General features: G+C 40.3%; 1 protein-coding gene across 2 annotated transcripts; it reads left to right on the top strand.

The window, feature by feature from the left end:
* The first annotated feature begins 4,172 nt into the window (after positions 1 to 4,172).
* LOC121869865 (C-type lectin domain family 4 member M-like) lies at positions 4,173 to 13,699 on the top strand. Of its 2 annotated transcripts, none has more exons than XM_042371429.1 (5): positions 4,173 to 4,271; positions 12,160 to 12,540; positions 12,785 to 12,959; positions 13,091 to 13,196; positions 13,465 to 13,699. In XM_042371429.1, exons 2-5 carry the CDS (start codon positions 12,160 to 12,162, stop codon positions 13,607 to 13,609), a joined length of 807 nt encoding a protein of 268 aa, XP_042227363.1. In that variant the 5' UTR covers positions 4,173 to 4,271; the 3' UTR covers positions 13,610 to 13,699. The 2 variants fall into 2 exon arrangements, with proteins under 2 accessions (XP_042227363.1, XP_042227362.1); XM_042371428.1 differs by lacking the exon at positions 4,173 to 4,271 and adding an exon at positions 11,767 to 12,040.
* The last annotated feature ends 1,496 nt before the right edge of the window (positions 13,700 to 15,195 follow it).

The raw sequence follows: 15,195 nt of genomic DNA, 5'->3' as shown, positions 1-15,195 counted from the left end.
AACTCGTTGGTGTGGAGGTCACAAACAATCCAGACCAGCTTCCTCCCAATCTTCCGCTCTATCCACTGTATGACCCCCCCCCCTTGCCACCCTGTGTTCGTGTTGGTGCTGTCCCCTCCAATGGCTGCAGGGTCTGGTCTACGTTCCTCTCTCTGAGCCAGTTCACAATGATATCTGCCACTACCTCAGCTGGTTTCCTGATGTCATCTTTCTCTGGAGTGAACTGCCACAAATACTTCCCTCCTGGTTCACTGCAGCAGGAGTAGTGTTCCTCCTTCACCATGGCAGGGAACAACTTGTCAAAATCTCCAACTTTCATGAACACTTTAGTGTCATCCCTTCTCCCATCAAAGAACAAACAATTGATTCCATTTTCTCTTATCCCCTTATCAAACTCCTCTTCTAGGTTACTGACAAGTTTCTCCTGAGCTCTCCTTACTTTGTTATGATCTATCACCAGGTGAACATCATCATGTGTTATCAAACCACCGTCAATCCAGGCAGCTGTTGCTATCTCTGCAGTTTCTGAGACCAGTGTGGTGTCGCATGCTGGCCAGAGCTATGCTCGGGATATCTTTCCTATTTCGAATCTTATGCCTGGAAGGTTTGGGATCATTATTTTCTGGGTTAGGGACAAAGTCACCATTCTCCTGGTCAGCACTCGGATCAGCCATGGGGAAGTCATTAAACTCTGAATCAGCTTGACTCCAATCATCGGCCTTTTTTACCTCACCCTGGGCCTTCTCAAGTCTCTTTTCCTCGGCAACTCTTCTCCTCTTCTGTCTCTCTGTGGCAGCCTCCTGTCTCTTGGACTCCGGAATATCTTGGCTAGAAATCATGAGAGCCCCTATACTGCCAGTCTTCTCTCTCTGTGCTTTGACAAATGCCAGTTCGATCACAGGAATCTTCAGTTCACGCTTGCAAATACAGGAGATGTGGGCCTCGGATTTACAGTCACGATCGCATCCAAACTCAGGACAGAGAACAATTGGGCACTTGCAAGTAATTATGTCAAATAACTGGTCCAGTTGCTTGGCAAAGCTGTCATAACTGCAAGTTTTCCTCTCCCAAGAGAGATATCTCTTGCCTTTTCCCAACTGGCTAGCAGTCTCTCACTAATCTTCTTCTGACTTGTTATGACTGGAGGCTTGAACTGAGCGTTAGCCAGAGTGTACTGTGCCAAGACAGCTTTGGTCATATCACTGGCAATGTCTTTGTTTGTGTAAGTTCTTTGGTTCTTTTCACTGATTTGCCTGATTAAAACACCGTATCTCAAAGCATCTCTCAATGTAGGCAACTCCGACTTCAGGAGCTCTCTCCCAGACCCAAGATAGTGACTGAGATGGCTGGATTTTTGGTTCCTCGTCCTGACACAAGCAGCCATCGCAAATATTATCAACTTATAAATGCATCAGAATCTGAAACAGAAAAAAATATTGTTAGTTGGGTTGTTAAAGAATGAAGTCAGAAAGCAATGTTCACTCTTTAATTGTAATGCACTAATGCAGCTGTACGTTAGATTTTCGATAAATTTCACGCTAAAATTTACCTAGCAAAAGGTTGCAAAATATTAAAACTGAAATTATTTTCTGTTTATATACACTAAAATCTACCAAAAAAGTGATGGGCCATTAGTTTTAGCTGATCTTCCCTCCTATGACACACCCTACCACCCCAGCAACAGGTCCTGGTACCCCAGAGACCCCAGCAACCATTCCAACTACAACAGTCTCTGGTACCCCAGGGGCTTCAACAACCCCGTAGAGTTGTACAAATGCCGCAGCAGGAACCTTTACGGACTCTACCACCACAAACTACACCACTGACCTTCAGCTGTAACCCGAGCAGAATTGGAATGAGTATTTTTAAACATTGTTTTGCTTAGGTCTTGTTCCTGAATTTTCATCAAAGAGGTACTTGGAAAGAAGTCGTTGAGTGGCAGGATGAAAGTATTGGCGCAAACAAATTTCAATTCACAGTACCCCCGTGTTGAACGCCTCTTGGTGGTGGGGGGGTGGGGGGGGCTGGCGGGTGTTGAGGCACCTATGCCGAACTGGTTGTTGATGAGGCTCTGGACAAAGTGTGCATTAAATAGCGTTAAGATCCCAAGACCTGCAGTAGATGGTTAATTTTTGTTGTAATTGCGTTCTACTTAACAGCCAAGAAAATTGGGTTTATGGGATAAATAAGAGAAGTGCAAAAAGTTCGAAGACTCCGTTAAGTTGAGGTCCAATTCGGATGCCTCCCATCAAATACCATGGGAAAAAACAAATATGGTCGAACAGTAGTTATGGCTGGAACTGTGAAGTTTAGTTTTCTTTATCCGTTCGTAATCTACATTAGTCGGAAGAGTGAAGCAACGGATGTTTTCAATAGTATGTTTTTCTATCGAAGGAATATCTCTGAACTGCATTCGCAGAATTGCCAAACGGAATTGAATAGCGTATTGGCTCCAGCGCTTGACTGAGCCTGAATTCCATAAATTGATTAATCAATCGTGACTAGGGAGTAGTCGCTGTAAATGACTTCTAAGGAACGTACGAAACCTCTCGCATACATCATCATTTACCTAATACATGTATAACGCTTCATGACGGCTCTTGGAAACGACTGGTCAAGTAATGCAAAAAATTAACTGCACTGCAGTTTGTTTGGATTCAATCACACGTGGGGGATTCATTAACAAATTTGACAAATTGGTAAGAAACCTACAGTGAAGACGTATATGATTTTGTTAGCAATATAAATACGCCGTATTAGAACAATAAATAGGGAAATGAAGAAGTATGGGAAAAAGCATGGCAGGTGATTGCCATGTGCAGTAGACTTTTCAGCCTTACTAGTTTCACAAAGCGCCAATGTAACTTACGGGACCAATTTGCATCTGTTGATACTATTGAGGTTAAGATTGGGATACAAATATTACTGGCAGATAAGTGGAGGGGCGCTTATTCTTGTCAACTTTTATCTTGGGTTGCACACACCATACAACATTATGTATTGGGATGTGAAAAAATCCAATCACACAGGAATAGTGAGATTACTAAATTAAAATTACAATTTTTATTAAAATTGTGCAAGTTTTTGTATAAAAATAGTAAAGGTTACATTTTTAATGTAGTAAAGTGCTCGTGTCTAAATGAACTATTTTATTGCTGCAAATATAATTCTTGTATTAACAGAAGGGGAGGGTGCGAGTAGCGTACTACTGTACCATGCCCTTTTGATGTAATGGTTCTCGATAAAATATTTTATTTCCTAGATTTCATACCGGCGCACTTTCTAGCAAGTGGACGTGATTCGTTATGGTCGGGCATACCACTTCTCTTGGTGTCACGACAGCGGGAGGACCTACACCTGGGAAGAAGCTGATGGTTACTGCAGGGGGCTGGGTCATAACTTCCAGGCGATCAGCATAGTAGACCAGAGCGAGGACATCTTCATGAATCAAGTCCTATCGGAAAGCAAGTCGTTGGAGTTTTAAGTTTCTTTATCTACTAAGTATGAAGCTTGTAATAGTGTATGTACAGCCGCTCAAATTTTTTACGAAGGGGTCGAGGAATTTCAGAATGACCACTTAAGTTTCGCTAGGGTTGTCAAAATCTTCGTTTGTTGCATCGTGGGTTTTAACCCCATTTTACGTTAGTTTTTGAGCGACACGACCCTGGTTGGTTAACGTTCAACATAACTGTGTATTTGTACTGTTGCGGTTCCTAACGGTAATAATAGGCAACCATAGTGTCACAATGTACTAATGTGAAAAATCGTCCTAAATGACCTTGTCAAAGCAGTGGTTTATAAATGCTTAAATTTCAGATATATTTGTTCCCCTTTAACCTTGGCTACATTTTCATAGGCATCGTAAAAAGGTAATACTTTTCTCACTGTAAGCTTTATACCACTCTACTAGTTCTTAAGAGGTCTGAGGTCGACTATGTACCCTACTTCACCAGCTGCTGGAGGGTCTGTAGGTGGATATACTACCTATTTAACGCAATTTGGAAAGTTTAGGAAATTTTTCTGTAAACATTAGGTTCAGCAGCTCTGGCACGCCTTCTAAATTAGACATTGATTTTTGTAGTACTAACTTTAGGATCCCTGCCAGCATCCTGTCTTCACCTCCTACAGGCCCGCGTGTGCACAGTTATTAATTTATTCCAAAATTCAACAGATCCAATACCGTGGATTTGGACGAGTGGCCACAAAACTTATGACTGGTTCTGGGGCACTGGAGCCTTACTACAGTACAATAACTGGTCCCACACAGGCGGGTGAGTCAAAGACAGTATTGATTGATTGATTGATACGTTTATTGAGATACAAAAAACATTAATATATCTCAAATGGATGAAGTGACATAAGTCATCCCCACCCCAGTCCAGGAATGTCCCTCTCAGGACTCACATAAATCCCAAATATTTCATATAATCAGTTATATACTGTACATACATAGTTATATTCTAGATGCAAAATTTCTATATTTCTTTAATATTTCATCTATTTTCGTATTTTTAAACATCCACTCTATTTGCATGGGGACATTATTTATATGGGCATTTCTATATACATTAAGCAATGGGCATTCCAGTATATAATGTGGCAGGGTATGGGATCTGGGTGTTCTACAAACTCTACATTCTTTATCCTGTTCACTTCTCTCAGCTCCAAGTTCCCAATAATATTTATATCCTAATCTTAACCTCATATACACTGAATCTTTCCACCTAATCCCATCTTTCCCATATGTAAATTTTGTGTTCATGAGAACATGATGGTAATGTTTCATTGTTTCACTTTTCTCGTATATTTCATTCCTTTTGAAATTATCTTCTATTGATTGTATTTTCCGTAATTTGCTCCTTAATTGTTTCAAGGTTTTAGTACATATTATGTCGATCTCGGCCTTTTCCGTGGCTCTTTTTGCTATTATATCTACTGCTTCACTAAGACCAATGCCTACATGTGAAGGGACCCATACAAATTGAACATTATGGCCATTTTTCCTTATTGTATTTACTAATTTTCTACATGAACCAATAATGTGTTCAAAGGCTGGACTCCCACTGTTCAAAGAATCCAAAGCTGCCCTACTATCAACAAAAAAATATGCATCTTTATATATATTTACAACATTTTCCAATCCTACTAAGATTGCATATAACTCAGCTTGTGTTGATGATATAAAACTGCTCAACCGAAGTCCAATTTTGATGTCATCATTTCCTTGTTCTGTGTACTGTCTTATAAGGATCCCACACCCTGCCCTGCCATTTGACATACCTGAACCGTCACAGTATACAATATACATGCAATGAGTTTATTTTAGGCAAATTACTAATCTTATTCCCATATAAAGCCCTTAACTGTCCTGGTTCATGTAATGATTTCTTCATTGTGAGAGGCACTATGTCTAACTCTACTTCTCGTTCTTCCCAGGGTGGATTCTTACAACTCTTCTACCAGATTACATTTTTTAATAATATTTACTAATCCATTCATGTATCCCCTCTTGCCTTGCCTGCAGAAGGCCCTTTTATCTTTTAAACCATCATTTATATCTTGTACAAATTTACCCCCACTGTTCCCTCTCATTAATCGAACTGCTGCAACTGTATTAATTTCATTGACCCTCTGTGAAATGCTCTGTAACCCTAGTTCCATTTTCATTATCTCAATCATTGCATTCTTTTGACACCCTAAAATTATTCTCATTGCTTCATTTTGCATGATCTCAAGCTTCCGTAGCCTTACTTCACCAGTACAAGAGAGGACAGGTGCTGCATAGTCTATACGTGATCTGATGGTAGAAATATACATCATTCTCAGTATGGGTACCCCAGCACCTTTACCACAACAAACATGCTAGAGCCTTCAAGGGCTGTAATCTTGCTCTACATTGAGTGAGGACATGATATATTTCTGCCTTTTTACTTTCACAAGTAAAGCCAAAATACATTCCTAAATATTTATACATTGTCACATTCTCAACAATTTTTCCATTTAGAAAAACGGATTCAGTTCCTCTTCCTTTACATTCACACTTGGTTTTTTCTTCATTGATAACTAAGCCCATCTTTTGAGAAAGAACACTAAAATTATTTAATGCAATCTGCAAATTTTTTACAGAGTTTCCTTGAAATAAGATGTCATCTGCATAAATGATGGTTACAACTCCTTTGGGATATTTGTGTGAGGCTATCTTGTTCATTAACACATTAAATAACATTGGACTTAATACTCCCCCTCGGGGAGTGCCTAGTTCAAGTGCTCTTTCCTCAGACAAACATCCCTGAAACCATACACAGATTCTCCTTCCATGCAAGTAGTCACCTATCCAGCGTAACAACTTTCCTGATACCCCTAGAGCAGCCAGCTCATTCATAACTACTTCACTGTGAGCTTTATCAAATGCTCCTTGTAAATCCACAAAAACTCTACATCTGTCTGCATCATTTGATAAACATTTTATAACACAGTCTGAAGTACATTTCCCTTCCAAAAAAACAAATAAATTACAAGATAGATTTTCCCCCACAATATATACAAGCCTATTTAATAATACTCTCTCCATCATCTTGGAAAAACAAGATGTTAAAGGCACTGGCCTGTATCCACCAGTTGCCTTAGGGACAGGAATAACTATCGCTTTCTTCCATTCTGTTGGTGATCTACCCTCTGTATAGCTCATGTTGAATAAATATAATAATGGACTATTTTCCATACCAACTAAGCAGTTCAAAATTTCATAAGTCACACCATCTTCGCCTGGTGCTGTAGATTTTCCTTTTTTAACAGCATTTAATAACTCATCTTGAGTAATATCTACACATGTTACATCACAAATATTTAGAGCTGATGAAATAAATCTTCTTCTTTCATTTTGCCACTCATCTAATGCTTCTATTGTCCTGTTAGGCAGGGAGGCAACACTAGCTGCTTTAGCCCATTTGTCAACCAGTTTATTAGCTTCTTCCTCTGGATGAGGATGACTAATAAAATTACTCCTTTTTCCTCTAATTTTGTTAATATCCTGCCATATTTCTTTGAGATTTTTACTCTCCCCAATGTGCTGTGCAAAATCTTGCCAATATTTCTCCCTTGCCTCCTTCCTAGCCTGCCCACATATTTTGGCTACATCCATGAAGATTTCCCTATCTTCTTCTCTTCTACTATTTTTTACCCAATCTTTATGTGCTGCCCTTAACATTTGTGTCCATCCTTTCAACATTTTGTCATTGGTATAACAGTGTTTCCTAGGCCCATGTGTCTTATCATTTATCTTTTTCTGTGTTGACTTAGTTAAATATCTTTCTATCTCCCCAACTAGGTCATTATAAAAGCTATCCATACAGACTGGTGTATAATTTCTGTACCATTTCTCCTTATTTTGGGTAAACACTTCTGCGTCAGCCTTGTTTAGTTTCAATCTCTTCCTCCTATATCTCACCTGTCTCTTCCCTAATGGTAATTGAACATACACAACAAAATGGTCACTGACTAGCTCCCTTATTATCTCACATTCTCCCTGGACTCCCTGACTGCTTATCATGCAAGCATAGTCTAACCTTTAATATGAATCACTTCCTCATTTCCTAACAAGTAAGCATCTGGGTGATCTTGTAAAAATTGCCAAAATTTTATACCATTACTATTAATTCTCCCCAGTGTTTCGAGTCTTGGATGTCGAGCATTAAAATCTCCTACAGCCAAAGTTGAGTCCAAAAACATGCAATCTGGTAAGAAGTTGAGGTCAAAACAGCCTCCAGAAATATACAAATTTGCTATGTTCAATTCTCCTTCCTTCAAATACAATTTTATACAGACACTTTCTATTTCTTGTACTCTACTTGGGCTTCCAACTAGTTCTGCTGGTGTGGAATTCTTAATGTATGTTGAGACCCCTCCTATACCTTCACCCGAATAGAGATGAAATCCCTTATATCCAGACAGTTTAAGCAGGTCGCCTTTCCTGTCCCCAGTCTCTTGAGGGGTAATTATGTCAATATTATTTTTAAGGGTAAAGTAATGTACATCTGTCACTCTATTTCGTAGACCATTAACATTCCAGGACATTATCTTAAGGCTAGCTAGATCCATGATTAATATTTACACATTTTATATCCTTTCCAATCAGATTCTTCAAGAAGGCCCAATCCTCCTGCACAGATTCCCATTTCCTCAAAAGTTTTTCTTTATCAGCATCTTTACACTTTACCAACACATTTTTAAAACTTTCAGTTGTTGCTCCCTGCACTACACAATCCTTTATTTTCCTCTCCTTCCCTTTAATACTTATTTTAAGCACTGAATTTTTCAAAAGCTTGAGCTCTTCACTTTCCTCTTTCCCTTCTAATTCTACATTATTTACAGCTTTGTTTTCCCTTTCTTTATTTATCACTGTATCAAGTCTTTTCTCTATCACTTCTATTTTCTGACCTAACTTTTGCAAAAGCTGAAACATCTAATGCACCTCTTCTCCCAGAATTTCTTGACAGTTTTATCACTAACCTGGAGGGCTGCACCACTACTCTCACTTGCTACTTGTTTATTACTCTGTTTGTTGCTGGCATCAACAACTCTTCCGGCCGCAAGCGCAGTCCTTATCCTTCTTGAACCTTCATGCCAGGCATTCTCAGGAATCACTGTCTCCACTGTCTGTGTGTTCTCCTGCTGTCTTGTCACTGTCAAACCACAGCGTACTTCCTCAGTGTTCTCTGAATAATTCCTTTGTTGGTCACTTCTCATACGTGGCCTCATCTCGCATGCAATTGAACTAGCATTGTGAGTTTTACCACAATTACAACAACAAGGCTTCACTTTCTCTCCTGCTTTGATCTTGTCCTTACAGTTGCTAGATTCGTGCCTCTTCCCAAAGAATCTACAACGTGGGTCCAGTTGACAGCTCCAGGCCTTATGTCCCCATCTGCAATACTTGAGACACATTATTTGTCCCTCCACATATAGTGCCACCCTCCTATACCCTGCTCCTGTGATGAACACTTTCTCTGGAACCTTTCCTCTCATTAGAGCAATAACCTGGCTTCTCTCTTCGCCCCTTATTAAATGCCTCTTGACCCAAACAAATCTTTCGTCATCCAATAAGTATTCTGGATCTAGTATTACAGGGTACCTGAAGATTATAACCTTTGTAAGTAGTATGTCGCTCTCCTCTGGCAAAACCATCAGTAATCCCTTGTACCCAACAGTTGTCAACATTTCCACAGCCTCCATGGTCCCCACTGTAAGATAAGGCTTGTGTGTGCCTTCTTTCAAAAGAGGCTCAAAGCTGCGATGCTCCCGTCCTAGTTGTACTGCCCATTTTAATTTTTCAAGGAAGGTCATCGGGCATGACTGTGGAAAAATTAATCTCTTCCTGACACGACCAACATTACCTTGTGTGTGTTCTTGTCTGCATCCTTCAAATTCCATACTTTGCTCTGTTCTTGATCCATTCTCCACTATCTCCTTTCTGGTATTTCCATTATTATTACCACCCACACACGTTTTTTGTCCTAGATTTTTTGGTCTCATCTCCTCTCTCACTTCTCCGCTTTCACTGTCCTCTTGCCAGCTTGTCTCCCTCATCCTTTTAAAAATATCTTTCTTTTTCACTACCTCTTGTTGTAGCTGTATTTTCTCACTTTCGAACCTCCCTTGTGCTTCATCACTCGTATTAGACTCATCACTACTCAACTCAAGGTCTTCAAGAACTTCATCCACAACATCCCACAACACCCAGCCAGGGGTGATGGGACCCCGAGCAGTTATTTTCGTGTGGTAAACAGTAAGTTCCCAACACCAAAGTTGCTTGACGATACTATCTTATCCTCAGGTCCTTATACACAAGACGAGGTTATAAGAAAGCAAGAGTAAATACCAACAAATGCAGACGAAAACTGATGAGAAACTGCAGGAGTCGAACTTTCAAGCAACATACTGTACAGCACAGCAACAAGCCTTACACTCAGCCAGGAATTAAACATCGTTATCACCCGTCGACTGAGATATAGCCACGGCGATTCTGGGAGGTGGTTACCTGTATCAGGGAGGGCAAACTGACAGCCGGTTAATTTTGTTCGTAATATTAATTACAGAAAGACTGATGTGCTACTAAGATGTCCTGATAACTTTTGCAGATGATCTTGCTGGTGTATTACGTGGGGCGTCAAAAGGTAACATAAGTTGGGCGTCTTTATAGATCAGCTAGTTTAGCTTAGCCCTGAAGCCCAAATACTGCACAGTAACATCGAACACTTAACTGGCGAATGACGGAGACAAGCAAACTTCTTGCACTGCTTTCCTCACCATTTGTATGGATTGGTCGCCCATGTAAATGGAATTTTGTATCTGTAAATAATTAATAAAATTAAGGAAAACACTCTTGGTAGTCTAATTCTCACAATAAGTTAAAAAGTTGTTAGGAAACAGAATGCTTCTTCATTATCTCTACTTTCAAGTTTTTCATTATTGTCTAATTGCTTCAGACAATCAATGCACATGTACGCCAAGAATTGTTTTTTTGACGTAGCTATTCATATTTGTCTTTAGGAATAAAAGTATTTTTGACACTCGTCTCTTCTCTCTTTTTCTCTCTCTCTGTGTTCGTCTCTTTGAATCTAATGCCTCTTGTTCGTATATCTATTTATTTATTCACCACACTCCTTTGTATCGTGTTATACTCATATAGCTATATGGTCACATCAAACATATTACCATGAGAAATGAACAGACAACAACCATCACTTAATGTCTCGTCGTATAATGTGTGAATCTTTATTTCCACGTCTCCAGGCAACACCAACACCATTTTAATACCAAGACAAAGACATTAACACTTTAATTCTTAAGTTTTAACATACACACAAACACACAGACACACACACACCACATAGTGATTTAACTATTTATTCAGTGTTCACATACGAGTTATAACGAGTATTTCTAGGTAGTAGGTATTAGGCAGCTACCAAACAGGGAGGTACTACCGCCTGGGAAGATATTGGAAGCATAATGTGTTGTCTATGGTAGACCCTGCTGCCATATGGCATCACAAAAATTGTGACCAAGTCTCAGGTTGCTTATCTGTCTTTCTGCCTCATTTACACACAATTGCAGGGTCTCACTTGTTCCTCTTACTATTGACAACACACCATATATATATATATATATATATTTCATTAGCCCAATAAAGCACGCGGACTTCTACATACAATCAACACCTCAACCCGCCAGGATTCGAACCCACGGCCCACGAGCCCTTGACTGTGACCGGGGAACGCTAACCGCTGGACCACCAGGATACTACAAGCAATCCTAGACTTTGTTATATTTCACACAAAGCCTGTTCAACGAGCTTCACGAGGTTCACGGCGCCATAAGCTCGTTGAACAGGCTTTGTGTGAAATATAACAAAGTCTAGGACTGCTTTTAGAATCCTGGTGGTCCAGCGGTTAGCGTTCCCCGGTCACAGTCATGGGCTCGTGGGCCGTGGGTTCGAATCTTGGCGGGTTGAGGTGTTGATTGTATATATATATATATATATTGTTTCTCACTTTTGATATTTTTTTTAATTTTTGTATTTCTTTATTATTATTATTATTATTATTATTATTATTATTATTATTATTATTATTATTATTACCCCCCAGGCCCTGATGTGGGTCAGTGACCTGTGCCCGGGTTGGCTAATCCCGTAAAAAAAAAAAAAAATCTAGGGTAATGGGAACTAAGTATAGCTTTGTGATACAGACTCATAAATGACCTAAGGAATCTGTTCACTACATAGTACATCACAAGAGAAATATTTGGGTAAGATAATTTAAACTCGTCTCTAAGGTGGGGTTGAGTGTACGGTACCTATTGTAGACTACAGAGATTGCTACCTTGGTTGTTATGGTAGCTGCTCCAAATATTAGCCAATGAAAGCTTCTTTCGCTGAACATTCAGCCAATAAGCACCACTGTCGACCGTATAAAAGGGGCGGCTCTTCCTTTGCGTTTTCAGTGTGCTGGATTCCACCGAAACAACTCCATTGTTCATAGTAAGTTTTGTTGATATTTTACTTTTTTTTTTTTTTAGGGGGGCACTGCTCCTGCCCTAATTTTGCCTTGTCCTGCTTTATAGTAAACCTAATACGCCAAATCTTTAATCTTCCTTCAGATGAAGACAATAATCCTCTTCGTGTTAACGACTGCTGTCTGGGCCGAGGAGTTATACGTCAAGAATGAGGGAACACCTGTTATTTTTGGTGTGGGCAGTGATGGCGACCATATCATGGTTAGATCACCGGGTGTGTTGAGGTCTACAAGCCCTCAAAGCCCTTCAGGCCAGACTCTTCAGGGCCAACATCAAGGGCAATTTTTCACTTCGGGCCAGCCTTCCTCTGGCCAACGTCTAGGACAAGTCTTTACTTCGGGCCAGCCTTCCCCTGGCCAACGTCTAGGACAATTCCTTTCAAGTCAAAGTAAACCAACTCGTGTCTTATCTCAACAGACCATCTTGCCACAGAATCGGTTTTGTGATCATGCTCGCAGACCTATCGTAAGTTCTACAGTATGCACTTGGTAATTTAAGTTAATAAATTAACCCTCCTAACTACGTATGACGATATGCTGCTGACTATTTGATAATACTGTATTACTGTAATGTATTTTTGAAATCTTAAATTGTAGATAGTTTCCTCCTAATTGAAGATCACGAGCCCTTCAGGGTTCTCAAATATACTTTTTTATAACTATAAAGTAAGATCTTGCCTTCATGAATTGCGCATCTCTTCCTTCTACAGGTCGATGAGGTGTTCCAGGGTAGGGCATACCACTTCTCCTGGTGCCATAATGGCGGCCGATCCTACACATGGTACGATGCCAGCCATCATTGTCAGAGGCTGGGCAACGGCTTCCAGGCCGTTAGTATAGAGCACCCGAACGAAGACAACTTCGTGGCTGGAGTTCTTAGAACATGTGAGTGTTGCCTCAACTGTTATCGTGGGATTTCTGCTTTTGAAATGGTAACTGAATATGCTTTCGATCGTTTTCTAAAATTACTTCTTCAGTTAACAAACATTGGTATCGTTTAAAATATATTTCTACAGACCAAATGAGGGACATCTGGACAAGCGGCACTAAGTTGGGCTCTTACCAGTGGTACTGGGAGACGGGTGTCTCCACTGGTTACACAAACTGGTCTAACACCGGCAGGTTAGTCGGTACCCTTCGATACACACACAAACCATATTTATTTAATATTTGCCTGATGGAAATAAACAGACTTCTCTAGTTCCTATATTTATTTTATTTAATATTTGCCTGATGGAAATAAACTTTGTTGTGTTAAGACTTCTCTAGTTCCTATATTTATTTTACATAAAATTAACTTGAGTCTCTTTGAACTTGTTAACAGAAGCTGAAGTTCTGTATCCATGGCTCGTGTATATTGACCATCTAACTTTTTTCTTTACTTGGCCAGACTTGGAAGAAGTCAACCAGACAACGCAGACGGTAACGAGCAGTGCCTGGCTGTGGTGAACAGCCTAGGCGTCGGGTGGCACGACTCGCGCTGCAACACTCTCCGACCTGTAATCTGTGAGACCGAGGCGTTCTACAGGCAGTAATTCTGTAACGCAATATTAATAGCCTTCGTAATACAAGGTCTAGATAAATTGTATACATATGCTTAATTTTTAATAAAGTCTTGCCTCTCATTTGCCTGTTTCTTTTCATGACTTCTACAGTGTACGTAATACTTCCCTGAAAATGAATCCCTCCGAAGCAACTTTGACTTGGTGATTTAACAATACAGCTTACGAAGGTGTAAGTGCATCTATTATAACGCGGGAACATGAGGTTTAACGGAACTAATTTAGGCCTTAAATATACGTAAGAATCTAATTCCAATCGGGGGGGGCCCCCCCCCCCCAAATCGCTAGGGAAGATTTGCTCAGCCAGTTACCCTGTATCGACAATCGCCCCCCCCCAAATCGCTAGGGAAGATTTGCTCAGCCAGTTACCCTGTATCTGAAAACTAATTACATAACCCATAATAAGGACCTCTCTTTCAATATGACTCTAACTGCTGTTTGGTGAGCGTATCTTGGCACCACAACACGCGGTATAAAAAAAAATATTATGCCACCAGGATACTGTTAAATATATCCAGAGCTTTCTTAACGATAAAGCTGACCACGAGCAGGTTCCCATAAAGCACGAGTAAATACAAAGATTCTACAAGCATCTGCCTGAAGCACAAAAACACCAAGCCATGCACTCTACCGCATCACAACAAGCCTTCCTCCTCGCCCCGGACGGTATAACCGATGACGTTCACTGGGCAAAACTCGTAGAGGCTACACAGAACACACAACCCCCGAGAAATTTGGCAAAGAATCGCCAAGCTGAGAGGAACAGCAAAACCCCCCTTTGATTACCTACTAGTAAACGGTAGGAAAATCAATGAGCCAGCTGACGTAGCACGAACACTTTAAACAACACGGACACATTTTCCACCCACACCCCTCCACACAACAAAGGCACATCTTAAACCACAAACATCACCACACACAGGCAAACACTTCACGACAGAACTGACAACACAATAGATACCTCAACACTTACACGGAGCCACATCCTCACTGCTCTTTTCACTCCAACAGAAGTCAAACAAGCACTAGACAGAATTAAAAAGAAAACAAGGCGACAGCAATGTAGGTCAAGCAATCCTGAAGCACCTGCCCCCAGAAACAGTCAGTCATTACATACCTCTACAACACCCAACTGGCTACAGGATACTTCCCAAAACTCTTAGACAGCCACAGCCATCATGATACCTAAACCAAACAAAAACCCAACAGATCCACAAAACTACAGACAGATCAGCATACTAGAAGTCTAAGGCAAAATATTTGAAAGACTATACAACACCCGCCTCAGATACCACCTTGAAGATGAACAACTACTGTCCTACAAGCAGTTCGGCTTCAGAGTACACTTTAACTCGAGACGCACTCAATATAATGACAAACTACCTCCACATGAACAAAGGTGCATACAAGACAGCACTCATTACAAAAGACGTACAAAAAGCCTTCGACACAGTTTGGCACGATGGATTAAAGTATAAGATATGCACCAATTTTAACCTCCCTCAAAAATCACAACAATTACTATGCAACTTCCTAACAGACAGAAAAATGTGGATAAA

The sequence above is a fragment of the Homarus americanus genome, unplaced genomic scaffold (assembly GCF_018991925.1).
Source record: "Homarus americanus isolate GMGI-L3 unplaced genomic scaffold, GMGI_Hamer_2.0 scaffold33633, whole genome shotgun sequence".
NCBI classification, from domain to species: domain Eukaryota; kingdom Metazoa; phylum Arthropoda; class Malacostraca; order Decapoda; family Nephropidae; genus Homarus; species Homarus americanus.
This window is presented reverse-complemented; position numbering and strand designations above follow the sequence as displayed.